Source organism: Bufo bufo, chromosome 5 (assembly GCF_905171765.1).
Source record: "Bufo bufo chromosome 5, aBufBuf1.1, whole genome shotgun sequence".
NCBI lineage: Eukaryota > Metazoa > Chordata > Amphibia > Anura > Bufonidae > Bufo > Bufo bufo.
The window spans coordinates 496,818,880-496,836,932 of NC_053393.1; the positions used below are offsets into that span (position 1 = coordinate 496,818,880).

General features: G+C 43.1%; 1 protein-coding gene across 11 annotated transcripts in view; it reads right to left on the bottom strand.

The window, feature by feature from the left end:
* Window positions 1-18,053, bottom strand: part of PARD3 (par-3 family cell polarity regulator) — a 600,009-nt gene that overhangs the window by 162,424 nt on the left and 419,532 nt on the right. For 7 of the 11 annotated variants that reach the window (XM_040434287.1, XM_040434286.1, XM_040434280.1 and 4 more), the window contains one exon: window positions 12,136-12,252. The exons of 3 other annotated variants lie outside the window; for them this stretch is intronic. In XM_040434287.1, coding sequence (XP_040290221.1) covers window positions 12,136-12,252 — 117 coding nt within the window. The remainder of the gene's footprint in view (window positions 1-12,135; window positions 12,253-18,053) is intronic. One more of the 11 variants, XM_040434281.1, reaches the window with a different exon arrangement.

Here is an 18,053-nt window from a genome sequence, read left to right on the forward strand (position 1 = left end):
AAGCTGCGGTTTTGTGTCTAGTCATAAAAACTGAAAAAACGGATCAGGCACTGAAAACAATGTAAGTCAATGGTGGCAGATCGGTTTTTTTAGGAGCCCAAAAAAACGGATTTGTCACCGATTGACTTTCAATGTATTTTTTTTCCGTTTTGATTTCACACAACCACATCCTAACGTGCAAAAATCCTCTGCCGGATCTCAAAACCGGAATTAACGGTTTTGCGGAATGGACATAAGGAAATGGAATGCACACGGAATAATTTCCTTTTTTTTTGCGGCCCCACTTAAGTGAATGGTTTCCACATAAGGGCACAAAAAAAAAAAACTGAACGGATACAGAAACAAAAAATCCAAAGATGCCTCTGTGACGCACGTCCTTCTCCCCTCGGTGTGACTTGCCAGGACGGATACAGTACAGGCCCATAGCAATCCATGGATATGTATCACAGATAGGCACAATGCAGCTGTGTGCACGCACCCTAATAAAGATAATAAGTGGTTCAGATAACCTGCTCATTATCATTTTGGGCTTGAACTAACAAGTTGTTGTTTTTTTGTATGAAGTTTATATGCTCTCCTCACATTCCCTATTCCAGTCCAAACCCCGCCGGCAGGTTACCTGGCTTCAGCTAAAGCCAGCCATAGATTACACATCCTTGGGACATAAATCACTTTGCCAAATCCCCCGGCGATGGAAACAATCTAATTGAATAAATACCCTTATGCAATGCGTCAGCACTTTGCAGATAAATCATAATTATAGCTGGTTATAAAGTACTGCGATCCCAATTTCCATACATATAAAAGGTTGCAGGCGCGGTAAGAGCGCACACATTGATACTTATAAGAAGGAGGAACACAACAGTTAGGACATACGGGTCCAGGTTAGGAAGAGTTCACATCTGCGTCTTCTTTCTGCTGATCCATTAGAAGAACAGAAAAATAACGGATCCGTCTTCATGGAGCATCAGTTTGTGTCAGTCCCGTCAGACATCCTGCTGGCAGAACTTTTTCGGATAATAAAAACAAAGACGGTTCCGTTAGTCTTTATTTTTCTGTTCGTTGGATGGATCAGAAGAAGAAAAAAAGCGCAACGCAGATGTGAACTCAGCCTTAGATATTCCAGGTTGGCATCTACCCCGTAACTCTTATTATGGACAAATCCATCTGATCATTTCCACTCGAGGCTCGCTGTACAGGTTAAGGGCTCATGCACACGGCCATAAGTGTTCTGTAGTCCAAAAATCAAAATGCATGCCACCATTTTTTTTTTTTTAACTCCTGCAGGACATATTCTACACACTGCAGATATGCATGCGGCAAATTAGCTGCATTTCACTGTATGCGCAAAGTGGGTGAGATTTTAAAGGGCATCTGTCAGCAGATTTGTACCTATGTAAACTGGCTGACCTGTTACATGGGCACTTGGCAGCTGATGGCAACTGTTTTCACTGTCTGACACGGTCAACTACGTGCAGGGGGCGTGACAGTTGCAGAGAGAGCTGAGCCTCTAGGTGTAATGACAACTCCCCTGTTGCTCCTAGAGGCTCATTTGCATATATTACAACATCATTTTTCTCAGCAATGCGGGCACATATGAACATGGGACCAACACCGATGTCTTCAGCTGCCAAGTGCACATGTAACAGGTCCGTCAGTGTCATAGGGACAAATCTGCTGACAGATGCCACTAAGAAAGCTGCACTAAAGATGCAGTGTAAGCGGACCTGCAGCACTTTAAGTGTGCGGCAGATCAGTTTATGCCGTGGATTTCCAAGGTGGATTGCACCCTCTGTAATGCAGAACTGCCAACCCCAGGCCCAAAACATTGCAGTAACAGGTGCAAAATAATTATTATTTACACACAAAGGTGCGTTCAGTAACAAAGTATCTCGTAATACGGCATTGGTTTTCACAACAAAGAAACTAAAAAGTTTCCAACCACCTGTGGGGTCTGTAAAAACTATTCTGTTACCTCCTCCATTGGACACATGAGAAATATAGCGTTAGAGAAAATATTTACAATTTTTTTTAAAACATTTGCTTTCTTATATAAAAATATTATGATCTTATGGAAAACTTTATAAAAACACTTAAGAAAGTGTCCTGCTGTTCAACTCTCCTGTAGCCGATGGTGTAAGCGTTCCAGATGGCTGCTGAGGAAAGATGACACCGCGGTATTCTCTGGTGGTGACCTGCGGCCGTCAAGTGGCTCACTTTTATTTATTTTTTTCCAGGAGTTGAAAGAAAGGAGAGGCTAAAATCCTGAAAACTTTCATTTTAGGATGAGTGCTCATTAATAACAGGGATCATGTATGGAAAGGTTGCTTTAAATTTCTATTCTGAACCACCTCTTTTTTGTTTCCACATAATTGGGGAGATTTATCATAAACCAGCATTTTATGCCAGTCTAGGATCTCCCCCCGCACTGCTGGCAGATGCCCTTTAAGAGGCGAATCTTTGGCAGTCCGAGCTGCCATAACTTTGTCTCTTCATTTACACCAGAAAACTTGGTGTAAATGAAGATAAATGGCGAGGATGGGCATAAAAATTTGTGGCAAGTGGTATTTTAAAATTTGCAAACATGAGGTTTTGGGACTTTTTTTTTTTTTTTTTTACACCAGACAAATGGGGTGTCGGGAACGATAAACTCCCCCCAATGTCTGTAACCATATGACGTGTATGTAGCTCCGGTAATACAATTACAAATCCAGAAACTGCAGCATGCTCTATGGCTCGGTGTCGTGGCCCACATCTCACCTCAGGAGGAGGACAGAATGTGGCAGCTCTTGATGGCCACCACAGATGGACAGCTTCTGTGGGATGGTACTCTGTGCTGCATTGTGGCGTTTGGTTCTGTGGGATGGTGTTCTGTGTTGCACTATGGTATTACAGACCCTGCCAACTTCTATTGGCCCCATCTACTTGTGTTGTCCCATCTTCTTTCAATTTGGACCCACCTACAACATGGCGGCCACTGTTAGGTTTTCCCAGGGCCACGTTAAGTTGCCTGCTTTCTTTTACATTCATTTTCAGATTGATTTGAGCTTACATTTTAAAAACATAGTTTTCCAGGATTTTTATTCTTATGGCCTACCCATCTACGGGGCTCCGACACCCCGCACTCCTGCGATCAGCTGTCCTTAGTAGCTCCGTCCCCTGTGTAGTGGACACAGCTGGTAACTGCTGTTCTAAAGGTGCTGCCACGCGTTGCGGCTGTGCTTTTGGAGCAGCAAAAAACACATGCAGTTTTTACATCTACATACAGGTGTTTATGGTGCGTTTTCGTCCAGCAAAGACATGCAACCACTGGCTGCATGTCTGCTCACCGACAGGTATTGGTACTCTAATACTTTCCTGGCAGAGGCAAAAAAGACCAAAACTAGAGGCGGCCATAGTCACAGAGTGAACGTTCAAGACTCTGGCAGGCTCTGGCTATTTCAAGATTGTAAAAAAAAAATGTTAAAAAAATGTTACTTCAACCCGTTTCTTTCTATTTTAAGCCGCTATGAAACAATGTATCTGACAAATCTGTATCATTCTTTATAATACAAATATAATATATAATATTGTAAAATAGAAAATTATATATTTATATCAATATAAAAGTCTATATGTAATATATATATATATATATATATATATATTTATTTATAGTATAAAATTAAATAATTTAAAAGAAAAAAGCTATCTTGATATTTAATGACTATAAAAACAGCAAAAAAGGGGCACCTAAAGAGTAAGCAAAGTGTATCCATGAATTAAAATAAAAGATAGAATATCAGGAATATTGAGGAACATATAAAATACTGACAAAAATCATAGACTAGGGAAACCACAAATGACAACTATTTAACTGCTGGTAAATCTCTAAATCTTATTAGTATAGGCACGACCCACACACCAGGCTTTGGCAGGCAGCACTTTTGCTGTGGCCAATTAAAAAAAAAAATAATAAAAAAAAAATTTAAATGCTCGTTTTTTTGGAAACCTCCTCATTTCTCTAGTAATCAACAAAAGACTCAACCTCAGAAGGTAAAAGCGCAATATACAAGACATAAATATGACACGGATGCAATAATAAGGCCAATTCCTTCCCTGCTGTCACTAGACCCACATTAGCAGTCTCTTTTCAGCTTGACACAAATTAATGATCTTAATTCTAGACACTTGTCACGGAGCTCACTAGCCTTTCTTCTAATTAAAATGGATGAAGCTCCGTGATCAAGAATCGCCACCGTTCTATTTTATTTTTTTATTTCCAGCGCCGCCCGTTACATTTCTATTCATTAGAGAACAGCTCCTAGCACCCACGGAGCAGGACAGAACGAGGAAACGCGCGGTGCCAGCTGACATATGGGGGAAGTCGACTTTCCCCAGGGGTGTTGTACAATTGAGGCCCATGGGAACGTTCAGCGCTAGATCATTTTAATTACTGCATCGTACAAATGGATTCATTACAACACACTGTGATTAGGAATTGGCCTCTTCTCTTTTCGGTGCCAGAGGCCAAGAAGACATTTCACAGCGCTGCGCAACACACCCCTTTAATAACCACGTCTCACATTATTCCTGAAAGGAGATAACAATAGACTGTCGCTGTGCAATTGCAATCAGACAACCTGTATAAAGGGCTAATGGTTAAGTGCTATTTTGCTGTACAGCTGGGAGCAGCGATCGGCAAGTGCACGTCTGGATGTGGGGACCCCCTTCTCCCCTCTTTCCTATGTAACCTCTCCGTCTGCTGACGTACCATGCCAAAGAGCAGACATGACAAGGCCATACAGACGACTACCTATCCATACCGCATTCTAGTCGTGGTTTTCAATGGATATGGTGGTGCACTGCTTAGCTCTACCCCAGTTCAGGAGACCCCTAGGAAAAGACCTTCATATATCGTATTAGAAAACGAGAAGACATACACTGCACAGGCGACCCACTGATGTGAATGGACACTGTGAGATGCGGAATCTCTCCTGTGGTGGCGCTACAGGAGAATTTAAAGGGGTTGGTCATTATCTATTGCTAACGGCATACGAGCTGGAAACAGCATGCAGCTAGTAATAGGTATTAATCCATCAATGTCCAATTCGATAATATGCTTACTTTATGGTTACTTAGTCTGCTCTGCTCTCAAAATGGACAATGAGGCCTCATTTGAAGAGGAACCCCACCTAGATTTTTTTTTTTATCATCAATCCAGCATATTCTTTTCCAGTGAAATGCATATCACAAATAATCTAAAGGCCACTTTACACCGCCTGATGTTAGGAAACTATTGTTTGTACGAACGCTCGCTAGAGATAATCTGTTGGTGTAAAAGTGCCGCTGATCACCCGATGAATGATCGAAGCGCTCGGACTTCAGGTAATAGGATCGTTGGTGCGGACACCTAAATCGCTCTTTGCTGGCGGAAGATAGCGCCATCTAAACAGCCTCTGCTGCCGGCAAACAATGGTACTGTATGGGGACGAGCAATGGCATTAGCAATCGCTCTTCCCCATACTGTAGAGGAGATCACTGAATGTAAATGTCTCCTCCACTGACGAGCAGGCCTTTGCTGGGAAGGAACGCTATCTTCCCAACAATCACTTGTTACATCGGGCCATGTGATGGTGTTTTTAAAGGGGTTATCCCACAAATGTAAAACTTTTTTACTCACTTTTCTAGAGAACTCTCCTTTCTGCGGGTGGGCAGCAGCTCATCATGCACCTGCACTGGATGCGCTGCAATTAGCTCGTTAACCTCTTCCTCCCCTGCACATAAAATACCCGACAGATAGCCCAAGAGATACATATGGAGCGTAAAATCCTCACAATGGAGAAAGGGAGCAGGGAAGCTACTGAGCATGTCGGTCCACATCTGAATACAAGGGAAGATGGGCCAGAAGGATAAACAGCAGGGGGCGCTACCACCTTATTCACTGAATAGCAATACTTTTTGTGGGATAAAGCCTTTAAGTGTCATATGGGTCTTCAATAGGTGCCTGATCTATATGTATGGAGAACTTGTCTACTACCTACCATGGGAAAGAATTGGCACTGGCTGAATGGGAAAGTGATGGGCAACAGAGCGGCCTGTAACTAATAAGACCATCAAATGTACTGGGTAAAGACAATGCTATCCTCCAGCGCCAGAAATATCTAATAATCAAGTTCATAAGTTGTGGAGCTCCAGCCAAGAGTCTGAACTAAGGAAAGTAGAAAGTAAAAACAATATTATAATAGGGCACATAGAATCGGGTTAAGGTCACATAACCACTAATTATTTCGATTAGTCCTGCTCCATTACAGGTGCAGAATGAGAAATAGAACTAATGGCACCAGATGGGATATGTTGGGTTTCCATCAGGCTATCTGCACACTGGTGCGGGATTACGGGATTTCGGTGTTTCTGCCCCAAAAACCGTGTGTGTAAGGCTGCTTTCACATCAGCGCCGTGGGTTTCCATTCTTCTGCTCTGTTACAGTAGCAGAGGAACGAAAATAACGGAAGTGCCAGATTCTGCACATAACTGATGGGACAGGAGCCTAACAGATCCCACTGACTATAATGGAATCTGTTCGGTTTTGGAGAACGTTTTTTTAGCGGAGAAAAAAGTCCTGCATACAGGACTTTTTTTTTGACAAATTTCGACGCAGACGTGAATGTGGCCTTACTTGCAGTGTTTGGTGTGGAATTTTGCGGTTTTGCCGCAGATCTCACGCTTGTACTGAAAAGGGTGAAATGCAAACAAAAGAACCGCATAAAGAACTGACGTTCTGTGGATTTCAAAATCCACACGGTAGGTCCATTTCCAGCCGGAACGATAAATTAAAAAGTTTACATTTACATTTGTGAGGTGTCCTATAGTGTGGCGGTACTGTATTACTTCTGCGGTTTTTCCAATGTGTGCAGGTAGCCTTAGGGAGTCTGGTCATTTTGGACAGAATCTGTGATGGATGATCTGACGCAGGTCGAAGTCAAATATTTCTGGTATCAAATTGTTCATACATTTTAATGTTGTGCTCAAAAATGGCCAGACAGAGGGCAGCCAAACGTGCACTGAGGCTGGAGACAGGCTTTTACTCCATCTATTCATATTGGAAAGATGAGACTTCGAGAAACCTTGCTGCTATCCCTAGAAACACACGCGTCATCTGAATTCAATGATGCCTCAGAGATACAAGGTCTGCCGAACAAGCGGCTTTATGGATCCTGATGGAAATTCTAAGACTCTGGAATCATGTTTTAATGTGGTCACCTCACTAGTGGAGACAGACACAAAGCATTTCAGAGGCTTGTATGGAAGTATTCCAGTAAGTATGCTAAAAAGCTTACAAGAACTATATAGACAGGAGTCCTCCAAATGCACTCATATATACAAATGGCTTCAAGTTTTAATGCATTCATCTTGTGTAACTCTACTTACTAAGTAGATTCTCTCCAGCAACGTATTACTAATGCTGCTAATCCAGGCTAAGAACAGAACGCTATAGAACCCGATGAGAACATTAGGATGTATAGCAGACGGTAAGGTGTAGCCTAGCCACATGACAACATGGAAAGTCACCATGGGGACCTTATCAAATGCCATGACTAGAGAATATGATTGATCCACATGACTATAGCAGCGCACCTTCAACGATTCCCTACTGGTAGTCAAAAAGAAAGCGGGTGGTCCCATGGAGAAAGCGGGTGGTCCCATGGAGAAAGCGGGTGGTCCCATGGAGAAAGCGGGTGGTCCCATGGAGAAAGCGGGTGGTCCCATGGAGAAAGCAGGTGGTCCCATGGAGAAAGCAGGTGGTCCCATGAAGAAAGCAGGTGGTCCCATGGAAGCCCGCAATCTTATTTTAAAATATGAAACACTGATGCCATGCTGCGGTTGTGGTTATGCTGCAATTTTATCAAGACACTTGTTACCGTGTCACCACAGTCTAAAGAATTAATTTGGAAATAGCACAAATAGCAGTTGGAAATGGGTTATCAGAATGGCTTCTTTTCATTTGCAGGAACATTCCTCTGATTTCATGCAATGAGAATTTTGAAACCCCAGCACCGACTTAGCCAATCTGTCGGCAGACACCAGCTAACTTAAGGAATTTGTGGACTTCTCCATTGTGTCAATGGGTTTCGATGTCTGGTTACAGAAATCAACAAGGTGCTGGGGCCTGTTTGCTAGGGATATCAGAAAAAATCGCTGTTCCTAGATAGCAACTAATGGAAACTTGATGCTGGCCATAGATATTAATGTTGGCCAAAACGGCCATTTTCAGTGGCGCTGACTGACCTGAAAATGTGTATGGGGGTCTTTCCACTCTCCCCTGACAACAGATGTTGTGGCAGAGAAGGTTGGGGGCGGGTGGATCCAAGATGCTCGACACTGGCTTACTCCTGTCTCATCATACAGAGCAGAGGATATAGCTGGTCGATGGAGCTGCAGGGTGATGGACTCCCACCAATCTGGTACTGATGGCCTATCCTGAGGATAGGTCATCAATAACAAAACACTGGAAAACCCATTTAAGTGACCAAAGAGTAAACATTTATAGGGGCTGCCTCATGGATATTATGGCATATGGACATCATACATGGGCTCCTCAGCTATAAACCAGAATAGTGAGCCACCACCAGCCACAAGATACGGCCTGTCCATAGATTTCATGAACAAATGCTTGGCCAGCTAAAGCTTCCCTTGACAACAACATCTGAAGAACATTTAAAAGTGGAGAACTCCTTTAAGAAGGCTGGACGTTCTGAGAAGATCAGTGACCGAATCTCTCACTGGTTTTAAATAATAAATATGGATGCACAAAAAGACCTTTTATTCAATCAATGCTATCCAGCACTATCATTAATAGGTTGGCCCTGTCTTCCATCAATATGCGCTGATATTAAAGGCGTGTAGGCACCATATCATTTATTATTAGAAGGATGAGGGGGGAGGGGGGTATGGTGTTTTCTCGCAAAAAATTTGTAGACTTAATTGATTTTCATTTTAATGGACCATTTGCTTTTTCTCCAGCCCCCACAGGATTTTTGTTTGATGCTGCCTGCACACTGTAAATTCATTATTGCCAACCCATTTCCCAGAAGTATTACATCATTAAAGAAATAAGGCTTGGCGGAGAAGGAAAATATGCATTAAAAATGGACAATTCTAAATGAACTTTGTAATAGCGGGAACTAAGTTATCCATGGACAATAGGTGGCGGTGGCAGTGGGGGGGGGGGGGTCCTTTCATGAAGTAAATGAAGCAATAAGATGGAGCCGTCTACAAGCGGGAACACAGAATGGCTCTTTTTTCCGCAATTAAAATCGAATTAAATATTACTTTACTCTGGCGACTATACACGCCGGACATTGCACAAGACTTGTCCGGCTAATTGAGCAGGAATACCAGTGGGATTATTATTAACACTTCCTGATTTCAATGTGCTTGGCAGGGACGGTGTTAACACAAAAGGAGTTTTTTATGGTGATGAGGCCGGAGCATTGTCATCAGGATACCAAACTAGTCATTCAGAGATTCCTCCCGGACAGCCTAGAACTATAAAGTAAAAACTGAAAAGCAAGAATCACACGAAAACAGAATGGTGGTCTCCAAATACAGCACGCAACAAGCGCTAGGCATGTTTCAATTCTGGGAAATTATGAGTCGCCCCATAAAAGTGGCCCAAAAGCATCTAAATCACCAAATAAGGATCTGTTCACCGACTCTACAGGCTTTCTTCATCTAGTACCCCACAATTTACCCTGTACAATATGACAATGAAAGAAAAAACACAGAAAGTGATGAGGCGTCTCTAGCCTGGCTGATATAAATTCATTTGCATACTTTTTTTTACCCATGTGGCATTGCCTCAAACATCAGTCTCCATAGACCGAAGTGTCTCTATAATGAATACCACGCTGCAGAATGTAGAACCTACCACCCTTATACGGCTTCCTATATAAAGTTATTTCTAATAAAACAAAAATTACCTTAAAGGGAACTTGTCAAAGTAAATATGGTGTCTAAGATGCAGGCAGCATGTTTTAGAGCAGGAGGAGCTGAGCAGATTGATATATAGTTTTTTAGCAAAAGATTTATTATAACTCGTATTTTATTCATTTGAATTCCTACTCATTCTGAGCTTTTAAGTCCAGGAGGCGGTCCTATCAGTGATTGACAGCTATCTCTGTATACAGTCATAGAGGGAAGGCTGTCAATCACTGATAGGACCACCTCCTCATAGAGGGAAGGCTGTCACTCACTGATAGGACCTCCTCCTCATAGAGGGAAGGCTGTCAGTCACTGATAGGACCTCCTCCTCATAGAGGGAAGGCTGTCAATAACTGATAAGACCTCCTCCTCATAGAGGGAAGGCTGTCAATCACTGATAGGACCTCCTCCTCATAGAGGGAAGGCTGTCAATCACTGATAGGACCTCCTCCTCATAGAGGGAAGGCTGTCACTCACTGATAGGACCTCCTCCTCATAGAGGGAAGGCTGTCAATCACTGATAGGACCTCCTCCTCATAGAGGGAAGGCTGTCACTCACTGATAGGACCTCCTCCTCATAGAGGGAAGGCTGTCAGTCACTGATAGGACCTCCTCCTCAGAGGGAAGGCTGTCAATAACTGATAAGACCTCCTCCTCATAGAGGGAAGGCTGTCAATCACTGATAGGACCTCCTCCTCATAGAGGGAAGGCTGTCAATCACTGATAGGACCTCCTCCTCATAGAGGGAAGGCTGTTACTCACTGATAGGACCTCCTCCTCATAGAGGGAAGGCTGTCAATCACTGATAGGACCTCCTCCTCATAGAGGGAAGGCTGTCAGTCACTGATAGAACCTCCTCCTCATAGAGGAAAGGCTGTCAATCACTGATAGGACCTCCTCCTCATAGAGGGAAGGCTGTCAATCACTGATAGGACCACCTCCTCATAGAGGGAAGGCTGTCAATCACTGATAGGACCTCCTCCTCATAGAGGGAAGGCTGTCACTCACTGATAGGACCTCCTCCTCATAGAGGGAAGGCTGTCAGTCACTGATAGAACCTCCTCCTCAGAGGGAAGGCTGTCACTCACTGATAGGACCTCCTCCTCATAGAGGGAAGGCTGTCAATCACTGATAGGACCTCCTCCTCATAGAGGGAAGGCTGTCAATCACTGATAGGACCTCCTGCTCATAGAGGGAAGGCTGTCAATCACTGATAGGACCGCATCCTCAACTTCAAAGCTCAGAATGAGCAGGAATTTAAATTAATAAAGTACACGTTTTTACTAAATATTTTCCCATAAAACTATATATTAATCTGCTCAGCTCCTCCTGCTCTATAACAGGTTACATGTAGCTTAAATTGCATTTTCATGCCTTCAGTACATCTCCTCCAATGTATATGATGATGCTTCCACCCTTGTATTTCAGATCAGTGTTGTCCTATGGACAAAGAACAGATCGAAGCCACAAGCCACATCAATAACCACACCAGAAACGTATATATTAACATTGTAGTCTCATCCGGATTTTTTGCCAAATTAATGTACGGATCCCAGTAGGGATAAGAGAAACCTTTAATTTCCCCTCTGCTGGGAACCACTGCCATCCTTGTCACAATATTAGTTGCAAATGATAATCAATGGCCATATCAAGGTAGATCTAAATATATAAAAAGCAAAAAATAATTATTGTAAATTACGTAAATTGTTTGCATGCAATCATTCTAGTAATGCAAGGAATGCATTGAAAAGGTCTCTATCGTTAAGAAACACTGCGCCATGCTTATATCACAGGTCTCATGCAGCCATATTATATTTTAAGGATACAGAAAGAATTAGAATAATTCACAAGAAAAAACAAGATTGGGCTCTACGCTTCCATCTGCTGCTCACAAGTGGTACTGTAGTCTACCAGACCGTCGCTACTAGGTGCTCTGACACTAACCACAAACCTCTCTCACACATCATGCACGGCACAAACTAGATTTGTGAATGGGACAAGATGCACAAATGGTTAAGACGCACAAATGAGGGGATAAACAAGTCTGAAGCAAACAAGGTGACATTTTGGAAGTCTTGTATGGTGATTCTGTAAAGGGTATGTCAATGTGACACAAGGCGGGCATGCTGCCTGGTTAGAGGAGATGCTAATGAAGCAGCGACTGAAGTCTACCTCTCCTGTTCTTGCCTCATTCGCATCCTGTCATCTTCTGAAGGGTGGGCTTCTTGCATTTTCGTTTTCCATGATCCCCTGTGTTCAATCTTGTCATCTTTTCGATGTTTGCCAAACCTGTCAAGAAGAAGCGGAATTCTAACACTGGTCTGCAGAATGAGAAGGTGACAACAAGTGTCTGGTGAGCAAGTTCTTCACCGCTAACTATGCATTGCTGCGTGATTACAACTCCTATCTGTCGCTGCTTTCTGCCGAGATCATCCTTGCCACCATGCAATCAGCAGACTGTCATTCAGCTGCACTTTAGAAATAATTGGTTTTGAGCTCCAAAAATAATAGGAGAAACAGTTATGGGGGCACTGAAACAACAAAACTGCTTCCATACAAGAACATGGAGCAAACTAAAGTTATTCCGAGGTGCAAAGATGCTCCTCAGTAACAGACCAGAAGCTCTGTCACCATGCATTAAAAGAAGGGGCGGACTGCGGCTAAGGAGCAACCGACATGTTAATGTGGATATCACAGCCACAGGCTTAACGGCTCATTAGTATACCCCTCTTACTCAGTACCGTCCCTACAAAATGGGAGAAATTCAGTAAATGGCGCTTGTATTGTGATGACGCTGCTGGGGACAGAAACATTAGGAACCCAAATTGTGCCTGTCGTCCTGCAATATTACCTGCTCATACTTGAAAATACCAAAATTTGGGTAAAAAGCATACATTAGAAAACTGCTTCCCAAATGTAAACCGAGAAAGCCTTTACATCACTTTCCTAGAATGGAAGCAGCTAATTGGCATGTTCTAACGTTATCGCTTTATGATCCGTGGGGATCTGACCACTGAGACCCCAAACCAACACTCCTGAGCATCAAGGAGCTGCAGCAGTAGTTTAGGTCTATGTCGCTGCACAGCGGCGCTCCCCGCCACCCAACTGAGAAGGGATAGGCAGCATTTACCTGAATGGGACGGGCCGCAGTGTCCTACATAGTGCTGCATCCACAGTTTCTCACTATCATAAAGTGATGCCATATCTTCGCTTTATACCATCACTTTTCAAGAGAATACCACTTTAATATCACCTCCTCTGTAAAGTTAAAGGATAACTGCCATATTTTCATCAAAAAAACAATTTTAGCATACGTTACTTCTGCAGCAGCATTATGCATAAAGCAATCTTTAGTTTCTTCACTTACCACTGTTTTCCTTCAGTTTTCCCCTTAGTTACGGCTGTTTTGAATGCTACATTATGAGGATCTTATCAAGATGGCTCCTCTGCCAGTTCTCTGAGGCCAAAACTGCATTCCCTCAGGTCACATACTAACTTTCTGTAGCCAGCAGGTTCCTGCCAGCCAATCAGATTGGATTACTGAGAGACACGCCTTCTCACTCTGAAGCCTAATGCAGGCATGCAGTGTGAAGGACCGCCCCTCTGTCTTCTGAGCCGGAGACAGATGAGCCATAGCAACGGTCTTTTAAGGGAGCAGCGGAAATGGACAGGGGGACATTAATGAAAGCTGTTATTATAAAGGTAATTACAGATCTTTTGGCAATCATTGACAGACTAACTCCAGTATACATGCCTAGCTCTAATAAACTAGCAAATTAAAAAAATATGACAGTTATCCTTTAACAATTGCAACCAATCAGCACTGGTAGTTCACTGGTAAAACACCTGTTTGCTAAACTGCATGTCCGGATTGACAGCCTAACAGCGCCTCTCTCTAGTGCGGTACTCCATGTCCTGTACTGCTCTGTACCTGAGCCAGGAGGAAGTGCTCCTTTGGGCACCAGGTGAAGACAGGCTCCATGCTCTTTCAGTACACTGTTTGTACCTGAAGAAGCTCCTGTCCTGTGCACCACAGAAAGAGATTCACAGCTTCGATCAGCTATTTGACTATCACCTGTAAGAATTTACCTGTATTAGTTTTCTGCAAAATTTTATTCAACATCAATCTTTTTTTTTTTTTTTTGGGGGGGGGGGAGCTTCTGAACCAATTGCTAGTTATCCACATTACATAGTGCCTTATAGTAACTTTCTCTACATGATAAATGCCATTTGCTGAAGTGAGACAACCCCTTTAAAAGGGTTTTCCGAGATTTTTTTTACACAGAGGATAGGTCATCAGTATTTTATCAGTGGAGGTTTGACGCCCGGAATCAGCTGTTTTGAGAAGGCACCAGCTCCCCTGTGAGCACCGTGGCCTTCTCGCAGCTCACCAAGCACAGTGCCGTACATTGTATAGCGGCTATGCTTGGTATCACACTCTGCCCCATTCACTTGAATGCAGCTAAGCTGCTCCTAGGCCACATGACACATGAACGTGACGTCACTTGGCCTGGGAAAAGCTGAGAGAAAAGCGCAGTGTTAGGCCTCTTGCACACGACTGTATGGCTTTTTCTGTATTTTGTGGTCTGCAAAACACGGATCCGCAAAAAATACGGATGACATCCGTGTGCATTTAGTTTTTTGCGGAACGGAACAGCTGGCCCCTGAAAGAACAGTACTATTTTTGTCCGTTATGTGGACAATAATAGGACATGTTCTATCTTTGAACGGAACGGAAAAACGGAAATACGAAAATGAAGTACCTTCTGTTTTTTTTTTTTTTTTGTGGATCCATTGAAATGAATGGTTCCGTATACGGAACGTAAAAGAGGCCTTACTGTCAGCGCTGCTGCCTTCTCAAACAGCTGATCAGCGTGGGTCCTAGCTGTCGGACCCCCACCGATCAGATACTGATGACCTATCCAGAGGATAGGTCATCCGTAAAAAAAAAAAACTTGGAAAACCCCTTTAAAGGGAACCTGTCATGTGGATATTTGATTATAATCTAACTAATTATATACAATCATTAACTACTAAAAAGTACCTTAGATGCATTCACTTACTGGTGTGACAGATGGTTACCTCATAATATACACACAAAGATGCCGCATGCTAATGAGCTGATTTGAGTCCGGCGTGATGTCAGTGAGTCCAGCGTATATTTAATTCAGAGATATAGCCACTCCCCTGCCCACCTGCTGCTGGTTCATATGGAAAATAACTGTCAATCAGCAGCAAGTAGGCGGGGAGAGTCAGGAGCTCATGGAATATTCATGACTCATCATTTTCAATACAAGATGTTGGCAGATTGACTGGGTCAATTAAAGAAAGTGACCCAGCATTGTGCTAAGAGAATCAGTCACTTATTTATGTTGCCCTTCATTAGGACACCATAAAACTGATGACAGGTTCCCTTTAAGTTCCTTGGGTTCACCAGAGGAAATTATTCCCGGGGCCCAATCCCTAGATCATCAATGAAGTCTAATAAGTTTCGAATCAAACAAGTAGATCCTAGTCGCAAGTGATTAGCTCCTGGACATTAGGGTCCTCCTATGGCAGTGGTGGCAAACCTATGGCACGGGTGCCAGAGGCGGCACTCAGAGCCCTCTCTGTGGGCACCCGCACCCTGGATAAAGTCTATGGTGCACCAATATGCCTTAGACTTTTTCTGCCATTTTTTTCAGCACAGGGCACGCTATGTACGGCACAGGCAGAGCATTGAATGTAGTAGGTTATTATAGCTAAATGATGGAAGATATACTATATTGGTGTTTAGGTTAAATTGCTGTTTTGGCACTTTGCAATAAATAAGTGGGTTTTGGGTTGCAGTTTGGGCACTCGGTCTCTAAAAGGTTCGCCACTACTGTCCTATGGCTTCAGAGACCGGGCCTACCAGGGGATGCTCTAGTTCTATGGTGGCCCAGTCCAACCGTGAGGATGCCATTGATCGCCTTTGAGATTTCTCAGGAACAGAGAAAAACAAAAAAGGAAGTAAAAAAGTGAATACTTTTTTTTTGCATCTTGACAGAAGTCGGGACAAGGTTCTCCGTTTACTGGAGAAATGAGACCCAGCATAGTATATGGAGCTCACCTATATAAGGAGGTGGGAGGGCAGGCAGCAATACTACCATCTTCTCTATCTACACAACAGTGCATCACAACAAGGCGGCACAGTTTATGGCACAATACAGGTTAAATACTCTCTTTAGAAATGTGCTGAATTTCAAGCGCAACCAAACCAAATAAAATCCCATTTTAATCTGTTAAATGGGCTAAACTTGCTGCGTTACTGATGAGATCATTGTAGCCTGCCAAATTACCTACGGATTTCATTAGGACAGCGAGCTATTGAAGAAACATCCATTAGTTGATTAATGAAGAAAAACAAAAACTGATTAAGACATAAAAAGTCCCATAGTGTTAAATTGGTTATGAATGGAAGAAATGGAAAAAAAGGCGAGTGTAATTTATTAGCCGGACGGTGTATTTTATTGTAATTTCACAGCTGCTGTTTTAATAACCATAAAACATGATAAAGATGGAGTCTAGCAGCCGAGGGCTCCAGCACAGAGGGGGTTAAACATCCGCCACTCACTGCAGTCTAATTCAATAAAATGTCCCTGATGCAATTAGATGAAATATGAAGACCACTAGACATGCGAGTAAATTTGTATCTGCGTCTGACATCCCCTCCCCCATATTTCACGTCGCTCCCCCTTAACCCTCACCCAGAGTGCCACTAACTCTTATTATCTTAAAAGGGACACTAACCTCCATTTTCCTCTCTCCGTGTTTGTGTACTATCCATACACATCAAGGAAATGCTTATTCTATCATTTCATCTTCCTGGGGTAAAAGTGCCTTAATTTAATAAGATGGACCCAGGGGAAATGCTGCAATACATACTCCTCCAGCTGCATCACTAAAGAGGCTTCATACAGATAGCCGGATAGGGGTAGTTGTACATAACGGAGATGACATGACTACTCAGTCCTGCACTTGGTCCTAGGTACCATCTTACCCTACCTCACACCAGAAATGCTCCAAGACAAAGTGCGTCACAGGGCCGAATCCCAAATTCAGCTTGGAGGTGGAACGTGATATATTAACCATTATATTAAACACCAAGGAAATTCCAGCACTCTCTGGTGTGATCAGGTCCTTGAGGAGATTACAAACCCAGATCAAAATATGCCCAGATCCTCCACACTCTCCAACACAGTAGACAATCCAGAACCTTCCTTAGACCATCAGATTGTCCAAAATGGGGTCAAAGCATGGGGTTAATATTATAGAGCGTTAGGGTACTTTCACACTAGCGTTTTTCTTTTCCGGCACTGAGTTACATCCTAGGGGGTGAATACCGGAAAAGAACTGATCAGTTTAATCCTAATGTATTCTGAATGGGTTTGGGTTCCTCATGGCCGCTGGTCAGGTACATAACGATCTGATGCTCTCAGAATGTATTAATGCTAGGAGCATCAGGTACTTATACACCTGGCCAGCAGCCACAGGTGTCCTCCTCAATTCAACTGTCCTCAGTATGGTGATAGGACAGTATTTTGTGTTGCACTGTAGTATTTGGTTCTGCTGGGGCGGTATTTTGTGCTGCACTACGGTACTGCTGGCCCTGCCTACTTCTGTCTGCCTACTTGGGCTGCTCTGCCTTGGGGACACTAAGGTTTTATTCTTTTCAGGACCACTTTAAGTTTCCAGTCCACCACTGGTTTGTCCCTTGCCACTAGTCCTAAGGTGGTCCAAAGGCCCATCTGCCACATAAAAAGGCACCATTATTATAAATGGTACACATTAGGTGGACAGCTTAGGAACTAATTTTATATTTGGACCCAGGAGCTTCAAGCTACACCACTGCCAATGAGCTATACTGTTATACCCATCAAGAACCCAAAAAAAAACGACAATGTCCGTTTAGTATATGGCCAATGTAAATGGAACCATAATCCCCACATAAATAGATACAATGGGAATGTAAGGCTATGGGAATATACTCCTCAGCAAAGAAACACACACAAAGCAGAATAAGTGAGAAGCTTTACAGTAACGACCATACATCATGACACTTTAAATGG